This window comes from Hyaena hyaena, unplaced genomic scaffold (assembly GCF_003009895.1).
Source record: "Hyaena hyaena isolate Hyena2069 unplaced genomic scaffold, ASM300989v1 scaffold_860, whole genome shotgun sequence".
NCBI lineage: Eukaryota > Metazoa > Chordata > Mammalia > Carnivora > Hyaenidae > Hyaena > Hyaena hyaena.
The window spans coordinates 328894-350258 of NW_024081493.1; the positions used below are offsets into that span (position 1 = coordinate 328894).

The 21365-nt window shown below is 40.4% G+C and overlaps 1 protein-coding gene across 1 annotated transcript in view; it reads right to left on the reverse strand.

Moving 5' to 3' along the window:
- The window catches only part of SYNE1 (spectrin repeat containing nuclear envelope protein 1), a 461288-nt gene that overhangs the window by 154268 nt on the left and 285655 nt on the right, over nt 1-21365 (reverse strand). The window contains 5 exon segments of the mRNA XM_039220107.1: nt 5678-5839; nt 6060-6227; nt 13715-13855; nt 14950-15150; nt 20383-20526. Coding sequence (XP_039076038.1) covers nt 5678-5839; nt 6060-6227; nt 13715-13855; nt 14950-15150; nt 20383-20526 — 816 coding nt within the window.

Sequence of the window (21365 nt, forward strand, 5' to 3'; positions counted from 1 at the left end):
TTTTATTTTTTTAACCTTCACATTTAGATCTACAATAACCCTTAAACTTAAATTTGTGTTCAGCATAGGTAGGGGGCAAAATTCTTTTTTTTTTTTCTTATTAATATCCAATTGATCCTGCATGATTTACTGAAAATACTATTTTTCATCCATTGTTTTACAGGATAATATTCGACATAAACCAAGCATCTGTATGTGTCTGTTCTACTGGCCCAGCTGGCTATCTGTGGCAATATCACACTATCATAATTACTACCGCTCTGTAAGTCTCTCTCTCTGGTAGGATACACCCTTCAGCCTTACTCATGGCCCTCAAGATTGTCTTGGCTATTTTTGAATCTTTTAATTTTAAATATATATACATATATGTATAAATATATACACATATGTATATATACATAACATATATTATATATAATGTATATATACATAAATATATATATATATATTTATACATTTGTAATGTATTTTAGAATTAGCCTATCACTCTCCACCAAAGACCTTACTGGAATATTTTAATGAGACTGTAATGAATTTAAAGACAGACTTTATTTGTTATACATCCAAAACACTTTTTCTCCAGGACATTATTTTCTACTACTTCACAATCATATTTTGGTTACTGCCAAATATATAAAATTCATATTATTTGTTCTCTCTCTCTCTTTTTTTCAAGTTTCTTTATTTTGAGAGTGACAGAGACAGTGGGAGTGGGGGGAAGGGCAGAGAGAGAAGATAAAGAGAGAATCCCAAGCAGACTCCATATTGCCAGTTCAGAGTTTGATGTGAGACTCAAACCCACAAAACCGTGAGATCATGACCTGAGCCGAAACCAGGAGTCAGACGCTTAACCAACTGAGCCACCCAGGCGCCCCTCCTTCCATGGTCTCTTTTAAAGGCTCCATAACTAGACTGACCCATTAGGTTTCTTTTTGCATTGGTCCCTTGTGGAAGGAAGGAGAGCCCCTCACTATCTTAAATCATGTTCATTCTCAGTCTCTCCTCTGCGCCTTTCTCCACATGTGTTTATATTTATAGTGCCTTCCACCCACTCTTGTTGCCATTCAGAACTTTTAAAATCTGTGCTTCCCAAAAAACCTCATAGAATTTTCTTTTGTTTACTTCTGTCAATAAAAGGAATTTTTACCTTTATCTATAACCCACAATCCCATTGTGTTTTTGTACAATGTGGTTGGCAATTCCCTCCACCCCTAAAGCACACTGCTTAATCAAATATTAATGAGAAAGTCTGTCCTTTTTAGCTGCACACATAGTAGGTGCTCAGCACTTCTAGTTGACTTAATTCTAATCCATGGTAGATAAAACAGATATCTGAATCATGAAGCGACCAGGAAGAAAACAAGCCATCTCATTTAATCGCAGTGGATTTGACCAGTCTGGGGTAGAGTGAAGTCACCAGCTTCTGTTTCGGGCTCACACTGGTTTACAACAGCCCTCTGAATGTTCTGTAGTAAGGAATAAAGGAATTAGGGATTCTAAAACTGCTGGGTTTCTTCCTCTTAGAATCAAGGCTCTCTATTAAGGCTTCGGTTCACTCTCAAGGGAGAGTTTTTTGCTCTCCAGGATGGTTTTGGAAGGTAACTATAGTTTTAAACTTTAAGATCCAGCAGCCAAGCTTACTGCGGGTGGGATTTTTTTCTGATGTTGAATGTTTTGAAACCAGATAGAGGAGGTAGTTGTATAACATAGTGAAAGTGTTAAATGCCACTGAGGAGTGCCTGGGTGGCTCAGATGGTTAAGCGTGTGACTTCAGCTCAGGTAACGGTCTCACTGTTTGTAGGTTCGAGCCCCACATTGGGCTCTGTGCTGACAGTTCAACCTGCCTCACATCCTGTGGCCCCTCCCGCATTCATGTTCACTCATGCTCTCTATCAAAAATAAATGTTAAGAAGATAAAAATGAAATTTAAAAAATAAAAAAGAAATGCCACTGATCGTACACTTTAAAGTGGTTAATTTTATGTGACTGAAGTATCATGTCAATTTAAACAAAAAGATCAGCAGTCAACTATGTCTTCGCCCCCATAACAGTCTCAGCTGGAGGCCAGCTGTTTCCTTACATGTCCGACTCAAAACTAAGGAGGAGAAGAAACACACATCTTTGGTTTTCTGACTTGCACTTACAAGGAGGTTATATGCACCATACCTCTGTGGTTTAGAAAAGTACCTACGGCTTCTCTATAATGACTCACTCTGGGGAGAACACGGAGTTCATGTTTGGTTCAACACCGAAGGTAAATGTGAATTTCATTGGGACTTTGAGAACTATTAACATCAGCACAGCTGGCTTCAAACTTTGAGTTGCCATATATATTGAAAAAGCAAAAACAGAGACAAAATTACCGCAGAGCTCTGCCTCCTATCCATCACTGAACTTAATGCGGCAAAGACACAACACGTGCCCACAAAGCATTAGTTGCCCATGACCATGAAGGTCCCTATTACAGCGGGCTTATCACTTAGAACAGCCACAAGTCAGCTTATGAGCTGCATTAATGTGTTTTTAAAACATTTTTTAATGTTTATTTATTTTTGTGAGACAGACAGACAGACAGGACATGAGCAGGGGAGAGGCAAAGAGAGACGGAGACAGAATCTAAAGCAGGTTCTAGGCTCTGAACCGTCAGCATAGAGCCCTATATGGGGCTCCAACTCACAAACCGTGAGATCATGATCTGAGCCGCAGTGGGATGCTCATCCAACTGAGCCACTTAGGTGCCCCTGCATTAATGTCTTAAAATTAGATCTCCCATACAATTTAGAGACGGTAACAGGAAAGGCACAGCACTTCCCCCAATTCAGTAGATTTGGACAAGCATTTAAAGGAAAAATGTTGGTATCAGAGCAGCTCTTTAAAGAAAAACATTAATACTCCCAAGAGAATGTTGGGAAAGAAATAACAACTGAAGGGTTTCTACTAATTTTTAGAAAATATAAAAAGTGTACTGGACTTCCTCACCCACATTCAGCTGGAACTTAGAAATAGTAATTCTACAGTAGTTCTTGGAATTTTTAAAATACCATTCCAGAAGTGAAGAACCAATTTAGATTCTGAGATATCGTTAGCTTTTCACATGGGCAGCTCTGTCCCAGAATTTGCAGGCCTGAAAGGTACAGATGGCAAAAGTAGGTCAGATGGAAAATTTTAGATTTGTGGTGCTATGAAAAGTAATACATTATTCATACTTTCTTTGCCTCTCATCAGAACATTAATATGTTCAGTTCCGATGATGGGTAATCATCAGGGAATTAGCTACATCTATCTACTCACTGCTAGAATTGTTCACGTGACCACTCCCAGTTTAGAAAGAGACAGAAATTCATGTGGTTGGCCTTAATTATAAGAAAAGTCACACAGTCATTTCTAATACTTAATACTTAGCATTAATGTGCAGTTTTGTGTTTTCTCCATTCAATCCCTTTGAAAATACTAATTTTGCTCTACATTCAGTTTACCCATGTTTTCATGCCAGTGCCCGAGAGGCAGGATGGTGGTGCTGGTGGTGGTGGTGGTGGTGAGCTAATTTCTGTTTTCAGTCAGGAACTCTGGAATGTCAGGACAGACCACCAGGATCCTGTTTTCCTGAAGTTCCTAAATCCTCGGGGACCCAGTGACAGGTCATTGGGAGCTGTGGCCAGTCACCTGGGACCCTAGAATGATGCGCCTTAACCAAAGGCAGAGATAACCCAAAAGTAGAGAGAATTAAGCTCTGTAAACCCTCTCCTGGAACAGCAGCTCATGATGACCTGACAGCAGGACACTCAAGTTCGCTCTACTATAGCCTTTGGATAATTTATGCTCAATTCCTTTGGGATGTTTAGAGGAAAGTGTAATCAAATGGAGGTAACTTGTCCTGCCCCTCCACACACAGTGAAGCACGGGGCTGGGGCAGGGGTGGGGGGCAGGCAAACAGAACCCCAGGGGGCACTGGTGCTTCACGGACAGTGAGGAGGCAGCAGGTGACAAGTTGATAACCGGAGCATCAGCTAAAGAGGACCATGGTGCTTGGAAAAAAGTTGTGTTGTGTAATAATCACCCAAGTCCCTTGTCTGTCCTCATGATTAGTTTTGACCAGATAAACAAAGACTGACTCTAACTCTATATTTGTAGAGCACCTTCCCCAAATCAGACTGACTGTGGATGGCTTTGGGACGGCAGAAAGCCCCACAGAAGGTAGTTTACCAAAATAAGGCCTAAAAATGGGTGCCACATGCTGTGATCTCTATCTTGGTTACAAGAGTGTCAAAACCTGAAGCCACTATTTCTCAATACACCGTCTCTAGATGAAATATGCTCATTTTTGTGTTACTTTGCAAGAATAACACATATATTCTTTTTTTAACATTTTTTTTCTTTTTTTAATGTTTTATTTATTTCTGAGAGAGAGAGACAGTGTGAGCAGGGGAGGGTCAGAGAGAGAGGGATACACAGAATCAGAAACAGGCTCCAGGCTCTGAGCTAGCTGTCAGCATAGCCCAACGCAGGGCTCAAACCCACGAACCGTGAGGTCATGACCTGGCCCAAAGTTGGATGCTTAACCGTTGGATGCTTAACTGAATGAGCCACCCAGGCACCCCACATATATTCTTAATATATGTAAAAAAATGTAAAAGGACACTGTAAAAGAATGCAATTTTATCTAAGACTACATATATAAGCAGCCAGTATATTCCAAGGTTTTCATGTATTAAACACACACACACACACTACAGAGTTCCATACGTAAAGCTAATAAATTTCCCAATCCTTGACAGATACACATATCATATCATGCTTTTATAGCACTTAATTAACATCTAAAAATGCCTTAGTTTTCCTGAGAGAAAGAGAGACAGAGTGTGAGCAGAGGAGGGGCAGAGAGAAAGGGAGACACAGAACCCGAAGCAGGCTCCAGGCTCTGAGCTGTCAGCACAGAGCCTGACGCAGGGCTTGAACTCACAAACTGTGAGATGATGACCTGAGCCAAAGTCAGAGGCATAACCAACTGAGCCACCTGGGTGCCCCTAGCATGCATTTTAAATTAATATATTTTTAGCATCTTTCTGAATTATGTTAATGTAATCATCTCTGTTTCTCATGTAAAGCCAAAGTTTTGTTTATATAACTTTTTAAAAAAATGACTCAAGTCAGGCAAACCATAAGATTATAACTGTGAACCCCTATTCTTCAAGTGCTTTCTTGTCCACTTAAGTCTGAGAGCTTTTCTCTTAAGTGATAATGGAAGGGTGCTCGGCATACCCTGGCTAAGTTTCTAAAGACAACAGTAACCTGAGAAGGTAGATGCAAGGTACATTTTATCCCTACAACAGTTCACAACAACAACAAAATAATGTGGCAACTATTAGGAAATGCACTTTGTGTGATTACAGTAAAGAAGCAACATCAGTGCATGTAGCTTTAATTAAATTCAAGGTCTGGATATCTGTCTTTCCTTCATGGATCCCTCCCTGAAGAAGTGGTGGAAACAACCACCATTTGGAATCTTGTTTACTCTGTAACAACTGATATAATAATAATAATAATAATAATAATAACAACAACAACAACAACAACAACAATAGCAGTTTCCTCTCCCAAACACATGCTTAGCCGGACGACCAGTCACAAGAGAGCACTACTTAATCATGCAGAAAACTGAAGTCATCGCTATTTTTACCTGGTGCTCGGCCATCTGGCTCTCTGGACTCTTGCCGTGCTCCGGACTCTCACTGAGTTTCATCTCGATGGCCTCCATCTTTGTGGAGATGGACTGGAGGGAGTCCTGGTACTTCTGCTGCCTTTCCAAAGCTTCATAGAGAGTGCGCTGCTTTTCACTGATCTAAAGAAGAAAAGGATATTACCAAATGTTTCCTAGCCCCTTATCTTCTAGATTACGACACTTGTTTCCTCATGTGACATCCTTACCTCTGTGGCCCAATAGAGGGTATTCAACAGCATACAGAGTGTGTTAACTCTGGGCGTGAGTTTCCTGAGACAATCACTAAGGTAATCCATGTGCGGTTGACTTAATTAAACAATTCCACGTTTCAGAGACTTACCACATTCTTTAGGGTTTCCCAAGAACGCTGCAGATCATCTAGTTTAGCGGTAGCAGACGGCTCCAGGCCCAGGTCATAGAACTCCTGATATGGTAGCGTGCTGGGATGGATCCTGGAGGCATCGGTCTGCAACCTCTCAGCCGATAAGGCTTGGTAATAAGCAATGTCCTGTGGGTGCAAAGCCCGGTGTTGGATTCAAGAAGAAGACAGAGTTCAGGTTAACATGCTCTGGGTATTGTTTGCCATGTGGAGGAAGGGTTTGGGATTCACCTAAACTATAAACTATGATAGGGGCTATAAACTTATTGAAGTTGGCATAATTCTTGTGATGAGAAAAATTAAAAGATTGTATCAAGCACATACAGTCACTTTTGAATTTTGCTCCTGTAAAAAAAAAATGAACAAATATTTCAAGTTGCAAAACCTCACTCTTAGTTTATATTTGGTAAAATGGAAATACAAAAGATTTGAGTGGTACACCTATTTAAAAGACAAATTAACTAGTAAGGCAAAAAAGAGAATCCAAATTATCTCCTAAAATGTTGTTTAATGTATTGTTTAAAATTCTGTATGCTTTAAAAAGTACTTGATTTAAATAATATTAAATTAAGTCATTTTTGAGATATAGCCAGATCTTCTGTATCTGTGAATTCATCACTCACAGGAATTAATTTAAATACGTTAATATTTTAAAAAAAGGCAAATGTAATGGGGAAGTTAAAACTACTCTAAGAAACAAATAATAAAAAGGATTCCTTCTAATCAATTCTTGGAAGTACACTGGAAATAATCGAAGTGAATGATGAAAAGCAAACCTTTTGATTTTTTAAATTATTTCTTGGGTTATAAGTAACATTACATATTTTATCATATTAATAATGGAATCTTCTACATCAAGACATATACTCCTATGTTTTCAATTGTTTCTATGCATATTTATGTATATTAATAGAAACTGAATTGGGGACTAAAGTTTATATTCTAGGAATTTCTATTACAAAGTTCACTACTTTTGGGGCTCCTAGGTGGCTCAGTCAGTTGAACCTCTGTCTCTTGATTTCAGCTCAGGTCCTAATCTCACGGTGTGTGAAACTGAGCCCTACACTGGGTGTGTGGAGCCTGCTTGGGATTCTGTCTCCCTCTCTCTGCCCCTCCCCCATTCACATGTATGTGTGTGCATATGCCCACACTCGCTCGCTCGCTCTCTCTCTCTCTCTCTGGCATTTGTTGGAGCACTGGGTGTTACATGTAAGTGATTAATCACTAAATTCTACTCCTGAAATCACTATTACACTATATGTTAAATAACTTGAATTTAAATAAAATTTTAAAAATTAAAAACAAGTAAATAAGTAAACATTTAAAACGTTCACTACTTTTGCAGTTGTACTGTTGAAGATAATTATGTATATGAATGCAAAATACCTGAGCCTTATTGATAAGGTAAGGTCTTATTGATAAGGTCTTGGTAAAAAGTCTTAAAGGAGGACCCAGACACAGGAGAAAGCAAAATAAGACCAGGAAGGAGCTGGTGTTTGGGGCTGTGTGTGAGGACAGAAGCAGGACAGTGGGGGAGAAGGAGTCAGACAGATGTCTGACACCGGAGGAGTCACAGCCGAGACTCCAGCTGAAATTCCCCTAAGTAGCTGTATAACTGGAGAAAGTCCGTCCCATCTCACGCATCGGCTCCCTCATCTGTGTAACACTGGGGAGTTCTGAGGACTCAGTGAAGTCAGATTTGAGTGGCCATGAGACCTGCTACTTATGTTGTTGTTGTTGTTGTCACTTCTGGATAAGTCCCCGACCTTTAGTGAAGACACTGGAACATGGAGACTGGTTCCTCTCTGTTCCTAATCCTGTCACCATCCTGGCTAGATTACTTTGCTCTTCTCAAGTCTTTGCTAAACTCGCATCCATTCGTCCTCACCTACTTTCACCCCACGTCAGTCCTCCGCACCCTTGAACATGATGGCCTGTCATCACTGAATTGGCTCACCCCACGTGCCCTTCTAGCTGTGTCTAAAGTTACTTAAACTGCCAACACCTCTGCTTCCTTTGCCCCTTTCACTCTGCGCTCCCCGCCTGGAAAATCCCAAGCACGACTGAGTCCAATTTCACTTTTCAGAGTGCATGTGTGTACGTGCTCATGCACATAGACACACACACACACACACACACACACACACACAACTGAAGCAATCGAGGAGATACTTCTGCAACCCCTCAAATATCCAAAAATCTGTCTACACTCAGGCTCCCCTTTGATCTTATACTTGCCAGTTTCCTCGCTTAAGAAGAACCTTCCCGCTTACTCCCAGAATCCCATCTACTTTTGCTTTCTCAAGGACCTTGGTCCATTACTATCTTCTCCATCTCTATTGACTTTCTCCTGGCACATAGATAGAAGCACATCTTTTCAGTGTAAAAACATATACTCTTTTTTGGTATTTCTCTCACAGATGTCACAAGTTAGAAAAGTCCACAAATCACAACGTGATGGGTCATCACACAAAAAACACATAGTTGTGGGGGTGCCTGGGTGGCTTAGTCGGTTAGGCGTCCGACTTTCACTTAGGTCATGAACTCGCGGTTTGTGGGTTCGAGCCCCGCGTCGGGCTCTGTGCTGACTGCCAGCTCAGAGCCTGGAGCCTATTTCAGAGTCTGTATCTCCCTCTCTCTCTGACCCTCCTCTGCTCACGCTGTCTCTCTCTCTCTCTCCTAGAAATAAATAAAAATATTAAAAGAAAAAAAACATAGTTGTGATCACTGTTTCTTCCTTTTCATCCTTTCACATGATAATCCAGCTTCTGAAAATGGTAGTTTACATTTGACAATGTTCACTTTCTCACCCCCAATCTGCTTCTAAATACCCAGCTGTGCTTTGACCCTAATGATTCTTTTATGTGAAACAAAATGATTATTTTCAGCCCTTCTTCTGCCTGACCTCTCGATCGCATTCAACACCTCTGACTGTCCCTTTCTGGAAACATTCTCCGTTTAATCTGTTCTCCTCCAAGCTCCAGTCATTCAAGCTTTCACCTGTGTATTTCCCTCAGTTTTTTATAAGCTCCACACCCACATCTTCATTTTTACATTTCAAAGTCATCATTTCCAAAAATAAAAACAGACAAACAAAACCGAACAAAAGAACCATCCAGGATGAGAAATAACAAATTTACCAAAAACATAATGTTCTATCCATCTTTCCGTAAATGGAAATACACGGAAAGCTTCTGTGCATGGAACCTCTGATCTTGGGATTTATTCTCTCTCTCTTCTCTCCCTTCCCATCCACAGCTTACTTACGATGAATTCTATTCACACATACCTTGCCGCAGCACTGCTTCAAGTTCTCATTAGAGCAACAACTTCCCAATCCCCGGTTGCAAACTGGTAGCCTGCAGGCTGCCTTTGGCTTGCATACATTTAGTTTGGTTATGCAGTGTATGATACTGTCGGAAATGTCATCGAAGTGGAGAGATTTTATAAGAATCCAGATTCATAGCTCCTTTTGCAAACCAGAAGGTACAGAAGACTGGACTCCATGTTCACGTGACTATGGTAGTTCTAACAGGGGCCAGGCTGCCTGGTTTATGGACAGAGGTGCTGTTCAGGTCCTCTTCATTCCCCAGCCATTGATGTCACAGTCCTGGCCAGGCATCAGGGCATGTGACTTCTGTCTCTCACTAGCTTCTCTGGGTCTGCCCCTGTCCATCTCTGTTCTCCTGTCCACACTGATCCAGCATGATCTGCTCTAAGACTTACTTCTGTGCATAGCTTCTAGTAAACTTCCCTCCATGGTTAACTATTAGCTTCTGGATAAAGTTCAGTGTGTGTGTGTGTGTGTGTGTGTGGTCCTTCATGATGTGCTTCCTTCAGCCCTCTCAGTTTCTTGTCTTCCCTTCTCCTTCCTCCAAAGCTGGCTCTCTAATTATACTGATATTATTTGCAGTTGTCTTGCTGGGCCGTCCTCCTTACTGCCACCACACCTTCCCATGTGTCCTTCTAGAGCGTCACCTCACTCTAGTGCACACACCCTGCTTAACCTGCACTCCTTTCCTAAGCTACCAGGTTCCCCCTCTGGCCCATCCTGAACTCCGGGTTCAGGTGCATGCTCCAAGTCTGCCCTCACCACGCAGTGTTCCTCATTGTCCTGGTCATTGTCCCATTCTGTTGTGATTACTCCCCTGTTCTCACTCCGATTGTGAGCTCAGTTCGAACTGGTGAAGTGCCTTTTCTCTCTGGCTCTGAGCATGTCGTAAGGTGCTTGGCAAACAACAGGCAGGCATATATATTCATAAGGCATCATACATACAAAAGCGCTTTTATAAACTTTATATACATGGAAGTACATATACTTATGTGTGCATATATACATATATATATGTATGTATATATATGTAGAGGCAGAGAGAGGGAGAGCAGGCAAGGGGCAGAAAGGAAGACAGAGGACAGAGAGAGGAGGGAGGGACGGAGAGAGAGAGAGAGAGAGAGAGAGAATCGTAAGCAGACTTCGCACCTAGCAAGGAGCCCAGGAGCCCAACATGAAGCCCAATGGGGCTGGATCTCCTGACCGTGAGATCATGACCTGAGGCAAAATCAAGAGTCAAATGCTCAAATGACTGAGCCACCCAAGGACCCCAAGGAAAGTAATGTTATTACTGTCCACAAGGAAAAGTAAAAAGCTGCTTTAAATGTAAAATTTTTAAATTAAATACTCTTTTATAGAGTATAAAATACACAGTATAGAGTATAAAATACACAGTACTATAATTACTCAATGGAGGCCGTAACTGGCATAGTGAGGACTCATCCTTAGAAATACATTTCTGTTGCTTTGTACTTAAGATATGAGAGTCATTATCCAGTGGATTCCTAAGAAAATGCATTTGGAAAGCTATAGTTACTGTTTCATTAATACGGTCCAGGTTAAAGAGTATTTTCATGTTTTACATCACATTTCATTTTCAAAACTTTGTGAATTAAGCAGCATTGTTCGCCGTTACATGTGAGGCTGCTAAAGGACTTTGCAGGTGCATTCAGCTTACAGGCAGGAGAGCTGGGATTCATCCTGAGCTTTTAACCTGGAGCCTGCCTCTCTACCTGGTACAAGGTCATGCTTTCCAAACCTTGGCTTGTCAGCTCCGCCAAGGGACCTGCCTCTTGCTTTGCTTCTAATAGGGTCAAGAAGCCTGCAGCAAATTCTGGGGTTGCCTGGTTATTTCCATTCTCCAGTAAGCTAAACTGTTACCATATTCAGCTAACAGCTCCTGTCAGAGACAGAACACACTGACTGTGGGGGGATGGGGGGGTGGACGGGATTGGGGGGAAATCGCTCAGTTATATAATGGAGATCTACTCACAGAAGCAGCGAGCACAAAACCTTCCTTTAACAGCTGCAATTTTATACAGCAGTTATATTTGGCCGCCCCTTGAAACAGCTGTGCACATTCTGTACAGTATTCTGAGTCCGAAAAGTGGAATTTATGAGGGCTCTAAACGTCTTCCTCAACTACAAGAGAAAATTTTACAAATCCAGTGCACCCAGGCCAGGTTGCAGTGTGTGTTCATTTTCCTCTGACTTATGTTACTGTACAAGAATGACACGTGGCCTTAATGAAGGGGTTGATCTACTTGAACAACACCAAGCATCACACATATGGTTTTTAATGGCCTCCTCTGAGTGAAGCCATCTGATGGAAAGACAGTTTTTTGCTAATCTTCAGTATCACATATAAGTACATTAACAATGTGATTCACTCGATCACATTTAATTGATGTTTTCCCTTGATGGGGGAGGGGTGTCCAAATCTATTTAAAACAAGGAAAGATCTCACTCATAATTTTAGGATTTGACTGAGTTTGATGGCTGAAGTAACCACAATATAAAAAACATTTGTGTATTTTATCATTCACAAGGCATTTTTATATGTACATTGAAAGATACTTTACAAGAAGTATCATCGAGACTTACAATCTTAGAAAAGGGATCTTCTTCCCACAGTGTTAATCTCAAGGCCACTGTTCATTGTTCCATTTGAAAATTTTAAGAGCATTAAGTATATTATATAGGATAGTGTTTTCCTAGACAATAAACAGCTGACTACAGTCGTGTTTCTCTGATTCTCATAAATAACATCTGTGACCACAGGAAGAACACAACATCAAAGAATGAGTAATACATATTTTAAAATCAGAATTTGAAGAACAGTTTCCCCCAGAGTGCCCTGAACTTCTTGTTTTTTTGTTTTTAGTCTCCTCTCATCACTTTTGTTATTATTCATCCCCCTTCCATGTTTCTAAATTATGAGGTCCTTGCTGTCTTCTCTTTTATTGCTTGTCTGGGACCCAGCAAAGATTTCATACCAAGCAGGTGCTAAGAATGCATCTCGTGAATGAATAAATTAATGACTTCCTAGAGCTACATACATTTTTACCAAGAAAATTGTTTTACCTAAAATATTCATTAATCTTATATTCCTGTTTTAGGGGAAGAAGTTTTTTTAATCACAGGAATACTATTTCAAATGCTTCTGTTTTAAAATAAAAATAATTACAATTGATTTGTAATATAGCTTATGGAATATTTGCTCTGTTTAATGCTTCTTCCTTAATAATAAATCTCAACTTCTTTGAATACTTACATGATTTCACAGTAATGTTATTAAACTTTTTTTTAAAGCTATTTTGGCTAGTGGTGCCTGGGTGGCTCAGTCGTTTAAGGGTCCAACTTTTGCTCAGGTCACAATCACAAGGTTTGTGGTTCGAGTCCCACATCAGGGCTGCTGCTATCAGTGCAGAGTCCACTTCAGGGCCTTCGCCCGCCCCCGGCCCCTCCACTGCTCGTGATCTCTCTCTCTTTCTCAAAAATAGTAAGTTAACATAAAAAAAAAAAAAAACTAAACTATTTTGATTAAAGGAAAAAAAAGAAACTAGGACTTAACATGCATTAAAAATTTCTGGCTATTGTAAATGTGTATTTTTTATTTCTATACAGTATTTTTCATGAAAACTCTTTAACATTTAATTTAGCACAATATGAATTTCATATAATGTAGGCTAAAAGGCACCACATAACAAGGTATTATAGTCACTTTATAGGAAATAAAATTTAACATTACTGAAAAATAAATAAAAAGCACAAGTCTACTTAGACATCCCAATATATACACTGGCAGATACCCCTAAGTTGGTTGAAAGGAAATAAAGACAAAGTATAATATGGTGAGCAGAAGGCTTTCATCTTCAAACTCTGAGCTTGTAAGTGTCAAAACCATGTTCAATGAACATTGCAATACAAATAGATCATGTTATTTTACAGGGGTGACAGAAACATCTCATTTTCTGTTAGGATGCAGTACTCCATTACAGAAAGCTGTCAGAACTAAAGCCATTATGCCTTTTAACATGGCCTTCTCCAGCTATAATTTCTGTGTCCTAATTTTTGCTCATCTCACTGCTGGAAGGCCAGACGAGGAGGAGCTGATGCGCTGAGCCAGTAGTGGTATCACATGACAATCACCGTTCGTGCAATTTCACACCTAATGGTGTGTCCCTCGGAGTCTAAGATTCACACCCACAGTCTACTAAGAACAGAGAATGGAGTCTTGCATCCGTCCAGAGATCAAAGCTAGAGGAATGCCAAATGGTGGTACCTGGTTAACAGAAGCATCTGTATTAGCCACAGGTGAAGGGGAGCGACAGGCAGGTGGAGAGGAAATTTCACTGTTGGTTCCCTCCTCCCCAGACTCCTCTGTGACAGGTGACAGCAAAGTGTGACAGCGACCTGCAGTCATCTATCACATAAAATGTAGCCCAAAGGACAGGAACATCAGTTAGCTACGTTAACAAAAGAACTGGTCGGGCACAGGTCAAAACAAAGGTAGTGAAATGACGAGAGTTAGAAATACGGAGACCCAAATCTACATACAAATTCTGTGTTAGTACTTAACAGTTTTGTCTTCAAGTTAATATGACTATAGGGACCATTTGTAAAACAGGGAAAGAGGGAGTCTATCACATTAAACACTTTTGTTGATTAAATGTTTTCCTTTCCTTGATGTTTGTGTCTTTAGAAATAAGTAGAAAAATCATGGATCATATAAGTGAGAGTAGGGTCTACAAAATAGGACTGGAGTCTTTTGCAGACCTCTCGAATTCCAAATATCCTAGGGAGATAAACGTGCCCAAAGTAATCTTTTGCCAAAAGAGTCAGGTACATACACTACCTGAGGCACAGGGCATATGTGTGGAAAATATACAACACTAGGAAATGCTTTTGTTCCCAAAACAAGTAATGCATTTTGTATACAAAGTGATAGGCAAATGATGCTTCAGAACAGCAATTATTGGAGCCTATTTATCTAAATCCAGAGCTAAACTTTGGATTTTCTATTTTCTTATTTTTCTAATAATCGCTTTTCTTCTCTATTTTATTAAACATTTGTATAACAGAATACACAAACATATCTAGCTGGCCAGTATTTTAGCTTGGAAAACACACACAAAACATATGTGTAGCATGATTCTCCTAGCTCCGAGAAAACTAGAAAACTGTGCAAAGGAATTTTTCGGAGGCTCAGAGCCTCTCCGTATGATTGCTGAATTATACACAAATGCAAGGCCAACCTTCCGCATATTAAATAATTTAGTCGCCTCAAGCAAACAGCTTCATTTTAACTGTCAGTGTTTACAGCATCCAAAATTGGCCTTGGCCCAAACGGAGTCAGAGACTTAAGGAGACCGTTCCTGAGTTCTAATCTGCAAGACCTAGCACTGATCCCTAAAATAAGCCACAGAGAGGGAACCTAGAATCACTGGCCAGGGGGTACCCATAGAAGGGAGCGCAGCGCGGTGGCTCCCAGCAAACCCGGCCTTGACCCTGACTTACCATGACCACAGAGGGGTGGGCCGAGGTCGCGGGGAGGAGCTCCCGGTCCAGGTCCTCCGTCCCCTCCCCCTCCGCCAGCCCCTCCACCTCCGTCACCGTCAGCAGCATGGTGGCATGCTTGGCTTTCATCGTCAGCATCTTGCACTTGGAGTTCAAAGAGGCGATCTGCTCCTGGTAGCCCTTGATTTTCTGAGCCAGCTCCTGGGGAAACATTTTCCCCCCACCGGGTGTCAGAGCAGCATCAAAAGGAAACAGAAGGAGGAGCGTTCATCTTCCTCCAGCGCTGGCCAATGAAATCGCAAAGCTGCGCCAGCCGGCGGCAGGGCCTCGGCGAGGCAGGATGTGGCCGTGCGGGCGCAGGAGCCTGCGGGCGCCGCGCCCGGCCCGACCGCAGCTCGGCGGGCGCGCGGAAGGGCGGCTGCCGGCGGGCCCGGGGGGCAGTGCCCGCGGCCGCGGGATCCCAACCCCCGGAGAGGCTCCGGGTGCGGGCGGGAACTTAGGTAACCTTAAGAACTGGCAACTTTCTTCGAAATGCCTTAACAATCTGAAACCGCCAGATGGTTCGTGCCATGGAAATTAGGTCATGTGATGACTGAGACGACAAAAAATGCAATGCTCAGCTCTGACCATACTGCATATATCAAATAGAGCAGTCATCTGTTACAGACAGTGTCACAAAAGTCAACTGCATGTCAGTTCCTGTGACCCACGGAGTCGTTTTTCTGAGATCAGTTAAGTAGTACATAGGAGACCCTAATTATTTATGCAGATGATTCCCAAAATAAAGTTTTGTACATTCACCAAATTTCCCCCTCAGGCCTCACGCGTTTCTAATGTTTCAAACTAAAGCTTTGAAATGCTAAATAGAAAATAATAGTCTAAAATGGTAATTCTAAAATGTTAAGTTTATACTTTCTTACTTAAAGACGCATACGTGTTCAAGAAAAATAAAGATGCATGTTTCAAAACTTTAATCCTAAAGTACCCAACCATTCCATTTTTTCTGGTCCTTCTATTTGGCTCCTTTGCCTAAAAAGCTGTCATTTAGTGTTTGTACATAATATATTCTGCAAGACATTAAATGTCAATTTCTTTAAAATAATAGTGTGTATATATATATACCTACATGCACATAATACATACTATGCATGTATATGTACCGATACACACTATCATCTTAAACACATTGACATTCAAACTGGAGCTTTGAACTTGGAAGTTCAGAAACAAAATGAAAACAAGGGCACCTAGGTGGCTCAGTTCGTTAAGGGTCCAACTCTTGGTTTTGGCTCAGGTCATGATTTCATAGTGGTGGGCCTGAGCCCTGTGGTATAGGGCTCCACACTGATCTCTCTCTCTCTCAAAAAAAAGTAATAAAAATAAAATGTTAAAACTGACAACAAAATGGTATATATAATGTGTGTATATGTATATACATACATGTATATGTGTAGGCATATATACACAGACACACAAATATGTCATTTTGTTACTGTCAGTTTGTTTCTCCCTTCCCAGCCTAAAGTGACCAAGTGGAAGGGAAAATGGTCCAGCAGAAAGAATTCAGCCAGTACTCTGTCTTCTTGACTTCTACTATAGCACAAGAATTTTTAAGGGAAGAATTTATTGATTATTTTTAAGTTTATTTAGTGAGAGAGGGAGGGGCAGAGAAAGAGGGAGAGAGAGAATCCCAAGCAGGCTCCATGCTTTCAGTACAGAGCCCTACACAGGGCTTGATCCCACGAACCATGAGATCTTGACCTGAGCCAAAATCAAGAGTTGGACACTACCCGACTGAGTCACCCAGACGCCCTTAAAGCAAGAATTTATAAAGTAGAAATCATCACTTCTTTACCTTTTAGAACTGCAGGTACTTAATTAAACCTAATAGGGCTTTTTAAAAATAGTGATTAAACAGTAGTAAGCTATTTACCACATCTGGCTTAGTGCCTAATACATGGTTACTCTATTATAATTAGTTAACATGCACGTATAGAAGGCATCTACCCGCTTAATGGACTCCTCAAACTCTGTGTCTTCATAGGAAAAATCACTACATCTTCTTACAATGGCTTGCCCCATTGGGGTAGATTCTAAGAATCTTTGTGAAGTAGAGTTAGTTTCAGTCTTTTACCTTTTCTGCCTACATGGATGGTCATGGTCCCCTACTGCTGTACCCTGCAAAGGTGTGCCCGTGACAGCAGCAAACATCCATCCCCTAAAAGTTCTTAACTTTGTTGTGTATAAAACTTGATTGGGTTGTTTGTCAACAATGCAATTCTGGTCTCCACTTCAAAAGATTTGGAATAGTAGGCATTTCGTAGTCATCCTATAAGGGTCCTTTGGAGAAATAGCTCTTTAGACATTCTTCTGTAATAATAAGACCTGGCTATATCATAATTACTTGTGGGTTGGTGATTAAAGCTACTAAATTAAAACAGAGCCTTAATGGGTTACTGTGTTCACTATTCTCAGGAAGCACAGATATTTTGAATTTTTACTGGACATTTCTGAAAATGATTATTGAGGATGAGCATAAATAGGTGGGAACTTCAGGTAAAGTGGCTGTTTTGAGGAAAGATGCCCTCTGTGACCAGGACTCCTACACTCAGGAGAAGGCCTTGTATATAAGGTAAGAAAAAAAAAAAAAAAACAGGCAAAGAGTCATGAGTATTCTCTCCTATGATTTAAAAGTGGGAGGATAATTTTTTTCAATTAAATGCAGCATTTTAAGAATTACAAAAAAAGGGCACCTGCATGGCTCAGTTGTTTAAGTGTCCAACTTCAGTTCAGGTCACAATCTCATGGCTCATGAGTTCGAGCCCCATGTTGGGCTCTGTGCTGACAGCTCAGAGTCTGCAGCCTGCTTCAGATTCTGTATCTCCCTCTCTTTCTGCCCCTCCCCTGCTCATGCTCTGTCTCTCTCTCTCTCTCTCAAAACCAACATTAAAAAAAATTTAATTAAGGAAAAAAGTGAATTCTTTAGAAATAAATATATTATCAAGTATTTTTATGAATTAAAGTTAGTCTTCTAGATACTAGATTCACCTCAAAATTGAAATTCCATTAAAAACAGATTGAAAATAACGGAAAAAGCAGACTTCCAAATTTTTATTGTATCATAAATCAGGCTTTCTCCACTCAGCACTTTCCTTCCTGTGTTTGTTTTATACATACAATGAGGCTCACATAAGACTATGTCATTATTATTATTAAAATGTATGCTAAGTCACAGGACAAAACTTGCAAATGGCTTCACTCATGTTTAGAACTGGAAAGAGAAACTGTGACAAAATGAACAGATCACTGAACAGGAGCCTGGAGGGTGGTTGGCAGCTGAATGTGCTGAGGGCCAAATGCGTGACTTTGGACAAGTCATGTATCTTCCTGGGCTATCATTCTTCTCTCCTATGTAATAACGCAGCCCAAATAGTTTTTGCTGTGCTGGAAAACCATGGAATTTGGAGGCACAAATTTGGGAGTTTTGGAAGTTACTGAAAAAAATTAGTTTCAGGGCACCTGGGTGGCTCAGCCGGTTAAGTGTCCGACTTCAGGTCAGGTCATGGTCTCCCAGCCTGTGAGTTCAAGCCCCACATCGGGCCCTGTGCTCACAGCTCAGAGCCTGGAGCCTGCTTCTGAGTCTGTGTCTCCCTCTCTTTCTCCGCCCCTCCCCCACTGACACTCTGTCTTTCTCTCAAAAATAAATTAACATTAAAAAACTTTTTTTAATAAAGAAAAATCAGTTTCTGTTTTTTTAACAGTAAAATGGAGATGATTAAAAAAATCCTTACCTCTCGGGGTTGTTTATAAAGGTTAATGTAACAACTTTGTAAATTGTTTTTTAAAAAGCCCCCCCCCCAAGAAAAAAGCTGTAGTAATGATAATTATGTTATTTCAGAAAGATTTTAAAAATATATACTTTCTGTACTATGACAGAAAAGTTATTACAACAAAATTCTGGATCTTATAAAATGAGATCAAAAATAGCATCAAAATTAATTTATAATATATAGTCTAGTGTATGAATTATATAAACAGTGGTTTCAAATATTTGGGTAACATATTTTCATGTAACCAATGGCATAAGGAATCAATAGTTAACATAGATGTTATCTACAGTTAGAAGTAAATGTAGGTGGGGTATTTATTTACATTATTTTGTAAATCACATAATATAAGTGATTATAAAATATAAATCAGATTTGTATTATAAATACTTATAATATAAATATAAGTCACTGATGCATTTGACATGTCAAAAAATTAAAGAACTACACTGGAGACTGAGATATTTTATCTTTCAAAGGCAACAATTGAGTCTTCTGAGAAACTCACTCTGATACCTGGTTTGGAAAAAAAATAGTGTGTTGTTCTTATGACAACAAAGTTAAAACAGAGCAGGTGAAGAATAAACTAAATATCTATCCTTTGGCACAGAGAAATTAAGATACTCTCATCCCTGGTGCTTACCCCAATTCATGATGCTATGAGCCAGTCCCCAAGATAAAGAGGGAACGACCCGAATAGGAGTTGACAGGTCAGAAGAGGAAATTCACTGCTAAGTATCAATGGACCAAAACACTCAAGGTCTATGATCTCTGAGACCAAGTCTGCACAAGGGTGTCCAAGACTTCAGGTAATAATGAAGTCATAAATACAAGAAAGAAGGCATATTTGAAAATGAGGAAGATGCTAACAGACACAATCTGGAAATCAGCAAAAAAAAAAACAAAAAACCCACCATGGACTATACGCTGATACAGGAACTGAAATAACCTGTATTTGAAAGAGGAAATGATTTTGATTTTAATAGGAAATACCTCTTCTTTTTAAAGAGGGTGATCAAAGGAGTCCCTGGGTGGCTCAGTCGGTTAAGCGTCTGACTTTGGCTCAGGTCATAATCTCATGGTTTGTGGGTTCAAGCCCTGTATTGGGCTCTGTGCTGACAGCTCAGAGCCTGGAGCCTGTTTCAGACTCTGTCTTCCTCTCTCTCTGCCCCTCCCCTGCTCGTGCTCGCTCGCTCTCTCTCTCTCTCTCTCAAAAATAAATAAACATTGAAAGATAAAATAAAGGTGATGATCAAAGCAGCAAGGTTTTGAGCACTATTGTTTCTAGCAGATTCTGAAGACAGAGTAGACTGTGTTTTGGTGTTTTAACTGTAAGAATTTTGGGTGCAGGAGACCGTTGGTGGTATGTGGAGATATGTCATCAGTAACATGTAAAGAAGTTCTGGCATCAAAGGGAAGACTCAATGTCCTGGGTCTTGGAAAGGATCAGCAAAAATTTACATGCAAAATGCAAAAGACGTCAAAGGGGCTACCCGAGAATTGAGCACACTGTGTGCGGGCCAGGAAAATCTTTTCTCTTTGATTCACTAGAAACCGATCACATGTTCTCACCAGGCCAGTGTCTGGGCCTGCCTTCCTGTCTCACCTCATGCCGAGAAATCTGGGCTTGCAGCTCCTGGATGTTGCTGGTGGCCGCAGGTGTGTCCTCAATCTCTCTGTGAGCTCCTTCTATAAGCTCTTGCAGGTGCTGCATTTCTTGCTCATATTGTTCGTATTGTACCACAGCCTCCTTTGAAAGAAAAAAAAAAGACACACGGTTATCTTTCTACATCAACAACTGTGGATCATTCTGTACTGCTGTCTACAGTGTTAAGTGGTATTTATCTCGCCGTCTAGGGAATAAAGGAAGGACAGGTAAGCCCCTAGATGATGTAAGTCCTCAACTTTACGCAGATATTTCAAAGCCTTCCCTCTAAAATAGTTCACCAAGATTACTGATGCACTCAACGAAGCGAAGTGGCTAGAACCTCTCTCTTTTCCCTATTCAAATTATGCTGAAAATGTCAATGTCATGGTCAGAACAATGTCAGGGTGGGAAGCAGTATGAAAAAGGTGATTACTTCATTTTTCCACCTAAGGAATACTAAATATATAAGTAAGACACTTGGCTAAATGCTGAGGTAGGAGATTAGAAAATGAAGTAAACATGATTTGTATCCTCAGGAATTTACTATGTAACAAACTACAAGATTATCCAAGGAGCAAGAGAGTTGGCCAAGTTAACCGTTAGCTACTTAATGAGCACGTGTTAGGCAACTTTTGGATAAAGCAGGTGAAATATTAATTGAAAGGACATAGGAGGTGGGTAGCATCATTTCTTCCTCGCAAATGACTTTTCTCTTATTGGCTGAAGAGACTGAGAGTTACACTGGGGTTTGCTTTTCAGGCAAGAACATGCCTTTACTGCATAGATAAGCTGAAATATGAAAAAAAAAAGTCTGCAATATATACTAGCAGTAAAGGCTTTTTACAAGGTGTTAGAGGATTCTCCAATGAATAATAAGAGATAAAAATATATGACTGAATGTAAAATTAACTTTCATCAGTCGTTCTTTACTAAAACATACT